The sequence below is a fragment of the Hypomesus transpacificus genome, chromosome 13 (genome assembly GCF_021917145.1).
Source record: "Hypomesus transpacificus isolate Combined female chromosome 13, fHypTra1, whole genome shotgun sequence".
Taxonomy (NCBI): domain Eukaryota; kingdom Metazoa; phylum Chordata; class Actinopteri; order Osmeriformes; family Osmeridae; genus Hypomesus; species Hypomesus transpacificus.
Window position 1 is genome coordinate 13,012,523 of NC_061072.1, and position 16,613 is coordinate 13,029,135.

The 16,613-nt window shown below is 47.7% G+C and overlaps 2 protein-coding genes across 5 annotated transcripts; one reads left to right on the top strand and one right to left on the bottom strand.

The window, feature by feature from the left end:
- Window positions 1–867: 867 nt before the first annotated feature.
- On the top strand, window positions 868–9,602 carry csnk1db (casein kinase 1, delta b). Of its 4 annotated transcripts, none has more exons than XM_047032082.1 (10): window positions 868–1,364; window positions 4,007–4,117; window positions 4,774–4,922; window positions 5,044–5,272; window positions 5,415–5,585; window positions 5,708–5,856; window positions 5,991–6,159; window positions 6,377–6,516; window positions 6,861–6,927; window positions 7,719–9,602. In XM_047032082.1, the coding sequence occupies exons 1-9, from the start codon at window positions 1,289–1,291 to the stop codon at window positions 6,891–6,893; spliced, it is 1,227 nt and encodes a 408-aa protein (XP_046888038.1). In that variant the 5' UTR covers window positions 868–1,288; the 3' UTR covers window positions 6,894–6,927; window positions 7,719–9,602. The 4 variants fall into 4 exon arrangements, with proteins under 4 accessions (XP_046888038.1, XP_046888036.1, XP_046888037.1 ...); XM_047032080.1 differs by having other exon boundaries at window positions 6,866–6,927; window positions 7,719–7,863; XM_047032081.1 differs by lacking the exon at window positions 6,861–6,927.
- On the bottom strand, window positions 8,290–16,552 carry slc16a3b (solute carrier family 16 member 3b). Its single transcript, XM_047032079.1, has 6 exons — window positions 16,291–16,552; window positions 12,388–12,649; window positions 12,129–12,272; window positions 11,412–12,025; window positions 11,022–11,202; window positions 8,290–10,876 (listed from the first exon to the last, which is right to left on the bottom strand). Exons 2-6 carry the CDS (start codon window positions 12,608–12,610, stop codon window positions 10,563–10,565), a joined length of 1,476 nt encoding a protein of 491 aa, XP_046888035.1. The 5' UTR covers window positions 12,611–12,649; window positions 16,291–16,552; the 3' UTR covers window positions 8,290–10,562.
- Between the last annotated feature and the right edge of the window lie 61 nt (window positions 16,553–16,613).

Here is a 16,613-nt window from a genome sequence, read left to right on the forward strand (position 1 = left end):
AACTGACATTTAGTGACAATTTGGGACATATTTCAGTTGAAACAGAACATATACTCCCCTGCAGACTAAAATCAAAGTGAACATTAAAATTGAAGACCAACATTCATGTTGTCAATAATTTCAGTATTTAGTTTTTTTCTGTATTCATAATCCTGTATAGTTTTAGTTTTTGGGAAATGTAGTATTTCTGCCCCAGACAGCTGTCCAAAAGCAGTATTGGGAATTAGAGAGGGAGAATGACAGTCGCACCATGCCCCTATTCCTGTGTGTGTGTGTGACAGAGAGAGATAGACACTCATGAGTAATGTCCACTGTCCCTCCTGGCTTATATTAAACCTAGTCACTTTAACTGGCAGGGTCACAAATTGGAAGATTACAACACACTGGAACACAAGATTACAACACCCTCATACTTAGGTGGAGTCATAAAATTACAGCTCACCAACATGTTTTATGATACTGCTTGTCACACGAAAAATATGTCCACCATTCCACACATTCCAAATTCTGTTTTGGTTCCTTTTCTAGGGTGACACAAAGCATGATGTAAAACTCACAATACCAAGACTATATTTGATTTAGGCTTGTGTTAGTTTTTTTGGACTTTCAAATGATCTATCATTCATTTTGCACCATCTCAGATACAATTTTGAGACATTGTTAAAACTACAGAAAACTGCTTCTAAAACATTTTGAAACAGATATAAAAAAAATATTAATTTAAACTAAAATTACAAAATAACATTTATTTAATCGCCTAATACACAGCCAAAATATATTAATTTACTCAGCAATGCTTGGATAAACCAACCCCTCCCCTTTAATGAGACCTGCTCACGGTTGCTAGGGGAAGTGATGTCACAGGCGTCTGACAGTTTTGTACAGTGAAAGAAAGTCCTTCAGTGGAGTAGTAGGCATTATTTTTAGAGGAGATCACTTTTATAAATCCATCTCCATCCTCCTTAATTTAAGTAAAGATGATTTCAACAATGGCAAGATCATAATCTACACGCTGCTAGCTATCTGAATATATCGGTATTGTGATATTCCGGTGACTCGAAATATAGAAAAGGGATGGTGAAAGTCGGATTTTTAAAGAAGGAACTGAATCTTCTGTCGGGATTCGGGGGGAGGGGGACCGTGATTAAAGGGGTTGTATACTAGTAAGTAAGATCAGAAATCAGGTGATCAGTTGACAAAACAAACAAAAAGAAACGTCAAGGCTTATTTTACAGTAAATCTGAAGGTTGCTGCATAGGAGTTACAGGTAGAAAAATAACACTGCAAAATGGAGTTGAGAGTGGGAAACCGATACAGATTGGGGAGGAAGATTGGAAGTGGTTCTTTTGGAGACATCTATTTGGGTGAGTAAAATTTGACACTAATTGTACAGTACTGATAATAACACATTCGGCGTTATAATGCTGTACAGCTTGTTACATAGCTATTATCAATGACGACGTTAATGTCAAACCTCCTGGTTATAGTGACTTACTAGCCTGTACTAGTACTGTGGCCAAAACCATCTTTATGGCTTGCTAGCTACTAGTAGTACTTCCTAAAACCATTTTCCAACAGCTACAGTAGCACTAGTAATGTTGTTACAAAACCATCTAAGTCTAAACCACTATTCAGTTGCTAGCTAGTCAACCTGGTGGTGTCACTTGACTTTGAATGTCTAACATGTCATAACTGGCTTACTGAAAGCTAGCTAGCTATTAGAATCGGTCTTATTCTAAAATTCATACTGGGAGAGAATACAACATTTTTACAATAATCAGCCATTGGTTTTAGACGTTATTTTTCAGCGTCACTTCAAGTTACCCCACTGTTATTGCAAGCTAGCTTGGCAGCACAGTCTGGATGGCAGCTTATAAAACTAAGCGGAATTCCACCAGACCAGGTCACCCCAAATGTGTTGTTTGCCAATAGCTAGCTACCATCTGTCTACTAATCTAGGGCTAAAGCAAAGTAGTCTAGCTACATAGCCAGCAGACGCTAGTCAAGCTACTTTGCTCTGTCCTCTACGCAGTGGCACTCGCCCATGTTAAAGGATGAGGGGCTGTAGTGAACCAGTTTCCCATTTATAGGCATAGTCTTCTAGCCTGGCCTCTGCCTGCTGTCCATAACAAGCTACTGTCTTAGTATCAGACACTTGTAACTGGCTTTGGGCCTTACTGAATTTGAATGTTGGCCTGGCGGTTACTCATCGGTTGTGTAGGCTAAGTGCCTTGTGTGACGTTGAGTATGTTCCAAGACTGGCTTTTCTGGTTTTCCCGGCTCATGACTTGCCATCAGTCAGTTGCCAAACACAATAGCTGTTTTGTTATTGGTAATAGTTTTCACCTACAGCGTGAAACCACAAATGTTGTTCTATTTTGTCATCACTGGTCACCTGTTTGGGACCTAGGTAATTGTTGCGGAATGGAGGTGGTTGTGCTGTGAATACCAGAACATGGTCTGGCTTCAGCACCGACAGAAATCTCTTATTCTGGCGTATTCTGCTGCTGGTCTTGTGTCAGTTACTAGTCTATGAAAACAGAAAGAGTTGAATGTCTGGCAGGATGACCTCATCCTCCCTACCAACTGTCACATTGTTGCCATACAAGCTCTGTGTAACCTGATACTGTATGCTGAAACTCAGATATGTATCTCAGGAACCTCTTGCAGATCATATCGCTGACTACTGAATTGACACATTTTCCCAATTCAGATCAGCTGCAGGCACTGACACATGGATAGTTGATAGTCATGGAGCATATAACATAACTGTTGGTCCAGAGACTGTATGTGTAGTGGAGTGAATGGGACAACTCAGACATACTTAAGGTGATGTTGTTATCAATGTGATGAAGTGGACTGGCATTGACCCACCTCAACACTAGCCCTGCTGCCTATAGCAGACATCTGCTTTTGATAAGGCCACTTAAGAGTTCACGCCCAAACATGGCATATTGTTTTTCCTTTTAAACTCTTTGAATTCATGTGTTGCGTAAGGATTCCTGAAACATGCTGTTGACGTATCATTCATTGTTCAAAGCTTGTATTCATAACTAAAGCCACATCATGCCATAACATTTAGAGGGTGGAAATGCCGCTCAAAGCAGGCATTGGACTGTGCCTAAATCGCCAGTTATACTCTTCTGAAGATGACTCCTAACATGTCACGCATGTCCAAACAGCCAGAAATGGCACCAAGAAAGGCCCCCTGCCAGTCCCAAATGTCTTTGTGTGTGATGTACACTCTCGTTTGCTAGGTCAGCTGCGTATTGTTCCTGGGGCCCGCAGGTGTGTTGACTCATACTAAACACACACACACACACCTTTCCACAACAAGGAAGGCAAGCTCCACTTAGCTGTTTTTCCCTGTGCGCTGCACTAGTGCACTAGCACACGCGTTCCTCTTTATGGAACACGTGTGATTCATAATCGGGTGTGTGATTGCGTACTGGGAGGTGTTAAGTGGCTTTTCAGGACACTGAACGAGTCTCTAGTTGTTCTCTGTCTGTCTCTTTGAGTTGTGCTGGAATAGACCGGAAAGGAATACCAGGTCCTGTTGATACAGGATGTAGCTTTAGTGTTCCTGTTAGATCACAGCATAGTGCTGCAAGTTTGGCCACATAATGTGTGTGTGTGTGTGTGTCTTTGTGTGTGTGTGAGTGTGTGAGAGAAGGAGAAATTGTGTGTTCACTTCGGTAGCTGAGACAGGTCTGGGCTTGAGCCGTGTACTGTTCGTTCCCCTCATCTCTCTCCCCCTCCCCTCTCTGATAATGGCTCCACTCTGCAACAGCACGCTAAGCCCACATGACACAGGAGATGGTTCAATGTGATACTACTAACATGCACCTTCAAAGTCCTGCATCATGTCCCTAATGTTGACCACACTCTCATTGGAAGAAAAAAACAATGTCAGCACATTGTCAGTCAGACTGATCCTGCTTGTTTTCCTTGTCTCCCTCCCTCCACCCCTCTCTCCCCTCCTCTCCTTTCCTCTGTCCCCCTACAGGTACGGATATCTCTGTGGGGGAGGAAGTGGCCATCAAGCTGGAGTGTGTGAAGACCAAGCACCCGCAGCTGCACATCGAGAGCAAGATCTACAAGATGATGCAGGGAGGAGGTGAGGAGAGAAGGGGATGAGGGGAGGGGAGGATGGAGGTGACACACCACCTGGGTAACAGCTTCTGGAGTGGTGGGTTCTCCAGCATGTCATTCTCCCTGTGCATGTCAGCGGCCCCTGTCTATTCATCTCTTCTGTCTCTTGTCAGTCTGTCCATTATCTCTCTCTCTCTGTCTGTCTCTCCTCTTTTCAGCCTGCCTGCCCACGGGCCAGCTGGCCTCTCTGTCTCTCTGTCGCTCCGCCATCTTGTCTTCTGTCTGCCCACAGGCCTCGTCTGTCTGTCTGCTTTCCTCTCCTCCTTTCAGTTTGTCCGTCTTATCTGACCCATTCTGCTGCTTCTGGCCTAGTTCTTTATGTACAGAATTCTCCTCTCTCTGTTCTCGCTCTCGCTCTCCCCCTCCCTTATCTCTAGTTCTCCCTTCACCACCCTCCAGTCCCCCCCCCCCTCTCTTCTCTTCTTCTCTGCGTAGCTCCATGCTAGGGTGTGCTTGTACACATGACTGGGCAGCCAGCAGCGTCACATGAGTCACCCAGCCTGGGAGGCACTGCTCCAGCTCTGAGCCAGGTCTGAGCACAGGAGCGGGGACTGCAGAGACTATAACACGTCTCCCTCTCCTTGCGTGTGTGCGTGTGTGTGTGTGTGTGTGTGTGAGCAGTGGGCATCCCTACCATCAAGTGGTGTGGAGCGGAGGGGGACTACAACGTGATGGTGATGGAGCTGCTGGGGCCCAGTCTGGAGGACCTCTTCAACTTCTGCTCCCGCAAGTTCAGCCTCAAGACCGTCCTGCTGCTGGCTGACCAGATGGTACGCAGACTCACCTGTGTGTGTGTGTGTGTGTGCACATGCTTCTGTTGAGCTTTGACATCACTGTTGATAACTGTGACATCATCTCTGAAGCTCTCTTCCTCTTCCTCCACCCCACCAGATCAGCAGGATTGAGTACATTCACTCCAAGAACTTCATCCACCGTGACGTGAAGCCGGACAACTTCCTGATGGGGCTGGGCAAGAAGGGCAACCTGGTCTACATCATCGACTTTGGCCTGGCCAAGAAGTACCGCGACGCCCGCACACACCAGCACATCCCCTACCGGGAGAACAAGAACCTGACCGGCACCGCCCGCTACGCCTCCATCAACACACACCTGGGCATCGGTAAAGACAGGAACACATCCAAATATGGAAGCCAATAATGTTGACTTAAAACAAGTCACAAAGTGGTTTGCTCTACTATCAGGATGGTGGGTTTCATTTGACAGTTTCCCCTGTTTCCCTCCCCCTCCCCTCCGCCCTCCAGAGCAGTCACGGCGTGACGACCTGGAGTCTCTGGGCTACGTCCTCATGTACTTCAACCTGGGCTCTCTGCCCTGGCAGGGCCTCAAGGCCGCCACCAAGAGGCAGAAGTACGAACGCATCAGCGAGAAGAAGATGTCCACGCCCATCGAGGTGCTCTGCAAGGGCTACCCCTGTGAGTATGGTGTGTTTGTGTGTGTCACCTCACATTTATATGATCCTTTTCCCAAAGCTTGTCATTTTGACGCTTCTGGTCTCTCCTCCTCCCTCTCTCTCTTCCCTCTCTCTCTCTCTCAGCTGAGTTCTCCACCTACCTGAACTTCTGTCGCTCTCTACGGTTCGACGACAAGCCCGACTACTCGTACCTGCGGCAGCTCTTCAGGAACCTGTTCCACAGGCAGGGCTTCTCCTACGACTACGTCTTCGACTGGAACATGCTCAAGTTTGTACGTGGATTCAGTTTGATTGTAAACGCTGTTTGTCTCCCAGACTGGGATGAGGCTAGTCAGGATACATGATGTTCACCATGGTTACAGCGGCTTGTTTTGACATCACTGACGACACCCCGTCGTGTTCCCAGGGAGCCAATCGTGCGGCAGAGGAGGCGGAGCGTGAGCGCAGAGACAGAGAGGACAGGCTGAGGCACGGCAGGAACCCTGTTGCCCGGGGAATCCCCGCCTCCTCGGGGCGCCCCAGAGGAACCCAGGACGGAGCCCCGCCCACCCCCCTCACACCCACCTCACACACAGGTACGCACTCACACGTCCTGGCGCGCAGACACACACACAGAGCACACACAACATCCACATACACAAGTAAGCCATAGCGACTTCCCTACACACATTGACTAACATACGGCTTCAGACATCTCTCCGTGCGTCACAAGTTTCTATTTGATCTGCCAGGAAAATAAGTCAGCCGTTCTGGTGTGTGGATGTTCACGTGTCCCATCCCCACCCCCTCCAGCCAACACGTCCCCCCGGCCCGTGTCTGGGATGGAGCGGGAGAGGAAGGTCAGCATGCGCCTTCACCGGGGCGCCCCCGTCAACGTGTCATCCTCCGACCTGACCGGCCGCCAGGACACCTCCCGCATGTCCACCTCCCAGGTACACGCCCCCGACAGCTCCTGACCCCGCCTCCGCCCACAGGGACACAGCCCTCCACCAATAAAAACAGTTTTAGCCCAACCCAGCGCCTCTGTGGATCTCTGTAGCCAGACCTTATGTAGGCCCCCATGTCTACTCACTCGACTGCAGTTTGGTAGAAGACAACAACGCACACACCATTTTGGTATAGGGTCAGCTCTAAGCACGTACAGACACAGGTATAAACACAGGCACAGCACCCAGACACAGAAACCCAGTAGTACAGACACAGCGTGTAGGTGTGCCTGTCTGATTGTCCCCCTGACCTGACGACGGGCCCTCTCTCTCCCTCCCCCCGACCTCAGAATAGCATTCCCTTCGATCATCATGCCAAGTAGACCAACGCCACGTGTTGGTCTGACCGCCACGCCGGTGAGTCCCACCCCAGCTTGCTCCGCTGGGTCCTAGAGTCCCAGAGATACACTGCTCTAGGTCTGCTGGTAGATGGCTGACTGGCTGGGCTATTAGCTGGCCAGCCTGTTTCCTTAATTTGCCTAAAGGAGATAAGAGCCGACATGGATGTCATACAGGATGACTCACTTGGAAGTCATATGAAAAACCCGTTATTGCGGTCAGACACCCTACTTCCTGGTCCTGTATGACATCATTGGCACGGTGAGTCAGCAGGTCGGGTTAGCAGGATCTCCAGTCAGCTACCACAGCCACCTTGAGGAGTGGATCCAAGTCCCCCAGCTCCTGAGGAGGCCCCGACCCCCTTCACACGCCTGGCCCTCGCTGCTTGACAGTTGCAGGTTCAACACCTGGCATGGCATCTGCTGTTCCTTCCAGAATTGATCCCTCATGGCTCCCCCCCCCCCCCCCCCCCCCCCCCCCCCCTCCCCCGCACACTCAGCATTGCATGGTGTTCCAATGGACGTTCACTTGTTTAGCTTGAATGGCTGCAGCAAAAAAACGCATGACTCGGATCCCTCCTCTCTACTGGCTGAGAAGAGCGGTTTGGCAACTCACCCACCCCGCCCCCAGCCCTGTGACTATGCTGTCCTGCCTCTCTGCCCTTCCACAGTCATATGGTGACTGACCCCTGGCTGTTACCCCCACCCCCAGTCCTTTTGCCTCCCCACCCGGTGCGAGCGTGTGCAGGCTGCCAGTTATCAGGTGACGATGTGGTGGAGAAGCTCATGTGGGTTGTTCCTCTGCTCTAGATGGTGGCTGGCGCCGGTCTGCACTCTGCTGCTCCTCGATGAGACCCTCTCTCCAGCACCTCCTTACCAGAGGGACGGACCAATCCTGGCTCACCACCACCTAACCCAGAGCCAATCAGCTACCCTCAATGCCATCCCCCATCACTACTGCTACAGCTACCACAAACAACCTCTCCAAGCAGATCTCCCTTGCCTGTCTCCCTCTCTCTCTGACTCCCCACCTTGCCAGCTTGTCCCTCAGCTGGGAGACATTTGCAGGACTGTGTGTAAATGCCTCTGGTCTTCTGATGGGACGGTCAGAGGGTTTCTCTTCTGCCATGGCAACCCCAACAGACTTTACCAAAAAAGAAGAAAATAAAATACATTTGGTTATTGGTCCTCCTATACCTGTATGATGAAAGCTAACTTTTTTTACTCCCCAAGTGTACTGCTGCTTCGCCCTGATCTAAACATTTACATTATGTTATTGTTGTGCAGTCTGGCCAGTCTAATGGGAACAGACAGGCTGTGCTACTCTTTGGGTAGGGGTGGTTTAGGGGTACGCTGGGGTAGTTTTAAGGTAGTTTTTCAGTTGTATTTCCAGATCATGTTTCTCAGACCACAAGTTCCGTTCTGTTGTTCCCCCATTCCCCAGCCCTTTTCACTTACGTTGTAAGACTAACTATGTACCAGAGACTGCATGTTTCTGGCTAACTACTCCAGAAGTCACCTGCCCCCACTCAGTGTACTAACAAGCTAGTGCACTTCTTGGTGTACTAGTGAGCTAGTGCACTTCTTGGTGTACTATTGAGCTAGTGCACTTCTTGGTGTACTAGTGAGCTAGTGCACTTCTTGGTGTAATAGCGAGCTAGTGCACTTCTTGGTGTACTAGTAAGCTAGTGCACTTCTTGGTGTACTAGTGAGCTAGTGCACTTCTTGGTGTACTAGTGAGCTAGTGCACTTCTTGGTGTACTAGTGAGCTAGTGCGTGTCCGAGGGCACAGGCCTCCATCAGACGTCCTCCCTCCGGTGTACAGACCCCCTGCCTCCTGGTCTTCATATGATTTCTAAGCTGTGAAATAACATGTAATATAGACGTGTACATCTCTTCACTCTCCCTTCATCTTGGTTTCTATTTTGGGGTGTATTCGGGTTTTAACAAAAACATATATGACTGGCATCCACAACCCGAGGAATGCCAGGTAACTGGTTTGTTCTGGATCCAGGTAGCGGTTAGGGTCAGGCTAGCTTGCCTGGTCTTGCCCAGGGCCTGGTCAGAGCCCTTGAGATGAAGTGCAGGACCGCAGCAGGAGCTGCTGAGATCCTGGAGCAAACACACAGACTCTGTCAAACTTCTACCAGATGATTTTACACAGCTGCAATTTGAAACTACAAGCTGTCCTATCGAATGTTAAATACTTTTTATATACACATAAAGAACTGTGTGAAACAATGTCCTTATCTCCCCAGACTGCTCTGTCGTGATGCCCGAGTGGTCCTGCACGGATGTGGCTTCAAACTAACTATGAAGGCTGCATACAGACTCTATAAAGCGGTATAACCTCTATCACTTATACCCCATAAAATACACACTGAGGTCAGCTGTGGTCTTGGATATTTAACTACACATTTTGGAGTGAGGACAAGATGTTGAGGACTATTCAACTAAACCCTTGTTCTAGTCTTCAGCCAATCAGCTGAGCCTGGTTGAGTCTTCTAGACCTGCTCTCAGTACCAGTCCTCTCCCTGTGTTAATGACCCGTGGCCAGTTTGGCCAGTCACGGATACCTGTGTAATTATCTGAGCTACCAGCTGTCTAACTTACTTTATCTTTCTCTCTCTTATTTGTATTTGCCACTGTATTTGTGTACTTTAAAAACAACATGTAAATAAATAAGTACTTGTAGCCATTGTGTTGTTATTGACCAAGCGTTTTATAATATATTATCATCCAAGAAAATCAGTTGTGATTTAAGAATCAAATGAATTTAAAGAGCTTAAAATAGTTGGACCCATGTTAAGATTTGACATTGAAGGTGCTGTGTTGTAAGGAGCCAGTAGAGGGTGCTGTAGGTCCACGTGCCCTCCCACTGTGGCAGGTGCTTGTCTCAGCTCCACTGCTGCACTTCCCCAGAGGTGTATCCCAGCTAGTCCTTCAGTCATTAACTCACTCATTACATCCAACAAACAGCAAATATATTTATGTGGAGAAGGTCAACACAAGCGCTTACAGGGTCTTTGTGTGTGGGGAAGTAATCCTTTGATCCCTGTGCAGGTTTACATTCAGTATATGTCCACTGGAGAATACTTCCTTAGAGTAGAATAATGCTCTGACACTGACCTGACACACAGACATCCAGACAGGATACCTGTACACAATGGTAGACGATATCTACAACAAAATACTGACCTCGATGGTGCTGAAGTAATTTAGAGGACAGAATATCATAATTAAACACAAAGTTCAAACAAACATATAGGCATGTTTAGTTCGTCATGGCATGAAAATAAATACTGACAAGATCAATTGGATTTCTTCATATCATATTGAAATAGTTCAAAAATAATACTGAAAACTGAGTGGGTTCAAAAAGTCCCGAGTCCCGAGCGGATATGCGATGGTTAAATGCTTTTATGTGTGAATTGCACCTGTTCCTCTCATGGTGTTAGACATTAGGAGTGTCTACCATGTCTGAACTTCTGTCTCTCCACTCCTCTCTGTGCCACCCTTCCGAGTGTGCCTTTCTCTTTCTGTCCTGATAGTGGTGTTCTTCACTCACGATCACAGCAAACCACCATCTCACTTCAAATCTCTCCATAAATATATATATATATATAATCATCTAATAATATTCTCTCTCTTTCTTCAAAGAGATGTCTCAGAGTTCACTAGTCCTCCGTTCTTCTCCCCTGAGTCTGTCGTGACACTGTCCCTCACTCCTGCTGCCCCGTTCTCTCTGCCTGGCTCCTCCTGCTCCTCCTGCTCCTCCTGCTCCCCTCCGTTCAGCTCCTGCTTCTCTGCGGCGGTCACGGCCATCTCCAGCTTGGCCTCTGGCTCTTCCTGCTTCCTCTTGATGCACAGGAAGTTGCCTGATGCCAGCACCAGGGCTGATAGCGTGACCTCAATCCCTGCCAGCAGGAACACAAACATGTAGTTCTTGGTGGCGTCCAGTAGGCGGCCTGGGGGAGTGAGGGAGGAAAGAATGGAAAACAGAATTATTACTTTTTTCTCTGTAATCTTAACCCCTACTCCCATCATTGTGAATGGAAGTGCCTTTAGGAATCCGTGTAAAAGTAGTGTTTGTGTTAGTGTGTTGGTGCTGACCTGCTCCAGGGGGTCCCACTAGCACAGCGATAGCCTCCATTAGGAGCACCAGACCTATAGCGCTGGGGAACTTCTCTGTGCCCACGATCGCCATGAGAACCTCAAACTGGAGCGCTCCCACCATTCCGTAGGAGATCCCAAAGAAGATACAATAAACCACCAGGCCTGTGTATGTGGTCGCCTAGGGGAGGGGTGAAGGATGTAGTTAGTTCTCAGGCAAGTGGGGAGTAAGGATAGGAAGATTTAGAAGGCCAGGGTAGCTGGTCTATACAACAAGATGATGGAGAGGGAAGTCTGCATTCTCTGATTGTTTCATCAAATAGGTGTTTCAAATCCCCCCCTCGCCCCAGGTATTCCCTCATGTTCCTGATAAGCCCCGCTGGGTCTCACCTGTGATCCAACCAGGTCGGTGCACCCGTTGAAGAGCATGGCGAAACTGAACAGGTACACGCACCTGGGCCGCACCCACTTCATCCCAGCAATCAGGCCCGAGGTGGGCCTCGCGAAGATGTCTATGAACCCCAGGATGGTGAGGAGCAGGGCCGACTTAGTGTCCTCGTTCCCCATCTCCTTGGCGTAGCTCACCACAAACACGGGGGGCACAAACAGCCCCAGGACCATGATGGAGGCTGCGATGGTGTAGATGAGGAACCCGCGGTCCTTGAACACACTAAAGTCCAGCAGGGGCTTCTTCTTTGGTTTAGGCTTCTCCTCCTCCCCTTGTTCCCCTCCAGGCTTCTTCTCCAGGTCTTGGGGCTTGGGGGGCCCCAGGAGGGGCCTCATGAGGGCCCCGCAGGCACAGCAGTTGAGCAGCAGGCCCCCCAGGATGAGGAAGCCCCCCCTCCAGCCAAACTGGTACTGCAGCACCTGGCCCAGGGGGGAGAGGCAGCAGAGTGCCACGGGGCTGCCCGCCGCCGCCAGCCCGTTAGCCAGCGGACGCTTCTCGCTGAAGTAGCGGTTCAGCATGATCAGGGACGGCTGGAAGTTCAACGCCAAGCCCAGACCTGGAGGAGTCCAGAAGGGAGACAGGGACATGATGGATATGGTAGATGGTGGTGTGTGTGTTTGTGTGTCTGTGTGTGTGTGTGTTTGTGTGTGTGAACCTACCTGTGATGACTCCAGTGCAGAGGTAGATGTGTAAGATGCTGGTAGCAAAGGAAGCCAGGATCATGCCCAGCGACGCAAACAACCCTCCCACCATCATTACTGGACGGCAGCCGAACCTGTTCACCAACACGCTGCACAAAGGACCTGGACACACACAGACACACGTAGAATGTTTCTTGTATCTCAAAACATTTTTGGTATTTTCCAATGTGAAAAGAATGGGCTCTGAGTTCTGTAAGTGAGGAAGTGCGCCCCCTACCTGTGCCATACAGCATGGCCAGGAGTATTGAGGAGATCCAGGCCGTGTCGCTGTAGCCCACTCCAAACTCCCTTATCAGCTCCTTGAAGAACACACTGACCGCTTTAGGGAAGGCGTAGGAGAAACCAGTGATGACGAAACATCCGACCAGCACCGCCCAGCCCCAGCCCCCGTCTGGAGCCTTCACCCCCCCGGGACCCTCATCTAGAACAACACCTCCCATGATCCTTTGTGGTCGTCAGTCCACCAGAGGAAGCTTGTTCTGAGGGAGAGAAAAAGAAGTACAGGCATACATTTACATTTATGCATTTAGCAGACGCTTTTAACCAAAGCGACTTCCAAGAGAGAGCTTTACAAAAGAGTCACTATGGTCACTGATCATAACAACGAGGTAGTCCCAAACATTGCAAGCAGCCAAAACCTGAAGCATACATTGTGAAAAAACTAAACAAGTGCCAAAAGGGAAGACCCATAAGAGCATGCAGTTATACAAGTTACAAATTAAAACAACATGAACCACAAAAAAGTGCAGGACTGTACCTGTAGAAGAACAATCGATAGTAAAATATTTCACAGCGAGTACAAGACTTAACTTTGTTATAACTAACCTACAAGAGCAACAAGTCACTCAATAAGAGTCATTGTGATCCTGGAGGAAACTAACAACAGGTCTAGCCAAGCATTCCTAAGTGCTGTTGTACTCCCGCATAACATATTATTATACTTATTCACACTTAGTTATGAATTACTTCATTACACTGGAGAAGAGGACACAGTTGACTCTCTGACAGGATGGCAGGGTTGTGAACTTGATGGTTTGGCTGTTTCATATAAGCAGAACCGTCACATGGGTGGTGCCAACTGTGCAGCCGCACAGGGCCTTGCGCCACTGGGGCCTGCCTAGTTTGCAATCACAATTTCTTTTTCGCCCAGGATATGACTATATGGCTGTCGGAATTATGGACAGTCCCCGTGCGGGTTGAAATTGATTGCGTGTGCATCACGGTGTATGTCAATAAGCAGGGGCTCGCATGTTATGTTCACAAAGGGCCTTGCAGCCCCCCTGCAACAGCTCTGCATATAAGTTATGTATTTGTAGGTGAGACACCTCTTGGTATTGTGTGTGGTTCCATGGTGTCCTAGTAAAAGGACTCTGGTACACAGTAGAGGAGATTTACAATTCATAATACATCACACAATACGTTTACATATTCTCTGATAAGGTTTTGGAGAACAAGAAGCTTCTAACATCCGTTTTGTAGGTCTGGCTTTCTGTAGGCTCTCTGTGTGGTATCTGCTTCCTTAGGCAAATATTCCCAATATTCCCGTGCACCGAGCACACGGGAGTTTGTGCAATTTCCTCCCAACAGGTCAGGAGGCCGTCTGGCTGTTTGTTAAACAGAGGGCCTAAATCGATTACTGAATTGACCGTAGTCTTCACAGTTGACACCTCTTCCACCACACAAAGGTTTGTGTGTCAGAATGGCCAAAAAGCATCCTGGCTCACAGATGGATGAATGCTATGGGATGTATTAGGCCATCTTGGAATTGTTAATGTACGGTATTAAACATAATTGTGGTAGTTCTGGCTGGTTGAAGACTCGACACACACACCCCAAGACAAAAGCCAACTACTAGGCCCTAAGGATTTTCTTTGAAAACAAAATGGGCACCTTATCTGAGGGTTGGGCAAGCTGCCACCCCATTTCTCTGTTCACCTGTGTTGTAATTTGTGACATTCCTGCTGCGGTTTACACTGCTTCACAGACCAGAGCAAGCCAGTCTTGGTCACCCTCTCACCATCCCATGTCTTATCATCCACAGAGGATGTGACACAGCAGTCTGCCCTGGCTGCGGAAGTACTACGGCTTCCTGGAACCCTGGCTTGGTGGCTACACACACCACAGTGAGTGTACCTGAGACCAGAGTACTGTCTGTGACTTTGGCTCACTGACTTCACATGGTCCTTGGGGCACCATTGACATTATTGAATGTCCCACATGTTTGAGCAACTTGCTACCATAGAATGGTAAATACTCAGCCCATCTACCATTACACACATTCACACATTCTACATCATATGTCAGAGTTGAAACGACTTATCAGTGACCCTACAGGAATGCCCCTCCCCCTGGGGAAAACATTGCTGCCTCCATCCTTTCTGTCTGAGCCTGCCAATGGCCTGCTAGTAACCTTTACGTCTGATTGGCTAGCAAAACAACATTCTAATTTCTAAATTAACAGAACACAGTTATACATAATAACAAGTTACTGTTAGCAGTTACTAAAGAAGGTATACTGTAGGTCAATTCTCAAAAAGATCTATATTCCAACAACCCTAATTCTGCCCTATTCTAACAAATATGTATTACGTACACCAATTCCAATCAATAGAATGTCTTTTAATATTGAACAATGCCTGCATAAAGACTGAATAATTAATGATATTTGACAGCATGTTACACCACACAGCACACACCACAAGAAACACCTGAATCTCAGTTGGTGTGAGTGCCTGTGCACACAGCCTCATACTTGTGTGTACAGGTGTGAGTGTTTGTGTGTCCATGATCTTTTCAAGCTTTAAAAGCAAACAAACAGGCTCCCTAATATGTCACACACACCTTCCTTTCTGCCACAACCACTTCACCACAAGTTTCTTCCTGGCCCTACTTTCAGCTCCCCCAAATAAAGCCTTGACATTTATCCAGAACACTGATGCAAACACACATACACTACGACCAAGGCTAGGGTCACTTTCTCTGGACCATGTCAATCATCCAGTTATGTTGCATCCAGGGATGTACTGATGAGATTTACATTTACATGTATTCAATTAGCAGACACTTTTATCCAAAGCGACTTCCAAGAGAGAGCTTTACAAAAGTGCATAGGTCACTGATCATAACAACGAGATAGCCCCAAACATTGCGGGTAGCCAAAACATGAAGCATACATTGTGAAAAACCAAATAAGTGCCAATGGGAAGAACCATACGAGCATGTAGTTAAACAAGTTACAATTAAACAACACAAACCTCAAAAGTGCAAGAGTGTACCTGTAGACAATAATATATTTCACAGCGAGTACAATAATTTTAAATCAGTTACAACTAACCAACAAGTCTCTCAATAAGAGTCATGAGATGTGTGTGTCAGTGTGTGTGTGTGTGGATCCACTAAACATCTAGAGATGAAGAATTCACTCCTTTTTCGCCACTACATGTAACATTACATATAATTCTATAGTTATTCTCTGGGAAGAAAATCGGTCAGATGTTGTCTGCTGTTGTAATCCATAGAGGATTAGAATCTACAGAACCTGACCAAGGCTCCAACTATATAGGCTATTCCAGAAATGTAATCTGGATTATGACGCATTTCATGGCAGGTTTTTGGTCAGCATGCCTTTCCACAAGAGCCCCGTGTTCTGCTGCTTGAGTGGGTTGGCCTGTATTTCCTTTTCCACTCACGTGAGCTTGTGTAGTCCATCAGCATCTGAGGATGCAGCCATGCGCACGTAGCCAATGCGCGATAGTTGCACCTCCCGTGCGATTATTCTTCATCATACTACTCTCTAATGGATGTGCTGGATTCGGTCCAAATTATGTAAATAAAACGTCATACGCGCGTCACTCATCCTAGTTGCCTTTGCGCGAAACATGAATACAGTAATACTGCAAAAACAATTATTCAGTTCGGATCTAAAATTATCTTCTTTTAAATATAACGGCATTACCCCGGCCAACCTGTTGAAAGTAAAGCATTGGGGGAATGGTTGTGATATTTGGAATGTAAACGGCAGCACAAGCTAATAATTAAATATAAACATAAAGCGACTGAATTTGCATCCCCTCTACACTGACAGCTGTGAGATAATCCTTAATCTTATACAACACCATACCTGTTGCTGATGCTGTAGTCCGTCTCCAGATGCGCTTCCTCGGACCATGCGCAATACGTCCTCTTTCCGTCTTTTATTCGCCTATCTGCGTAGGGGGGAAACTCCCGGTAGACTGTCACTGTCACACGCTCTATCCAGCCCCCTCTGTTGATTCACCTTCGGGGTGTGTGACGGGTGTGGCGTTTAAGAGTGGTCCCCCCCTGGCACGTATCCGTTACCGCACGTTTCTGACATGCGCTCCCTGCTCTCTCTCTCTCTCTCTCTCTCTCTCTCTCTCTCTCTCTCTCTCTCTCTCTCTCTCTCTCTCTCTCTCTTCTCTCTCT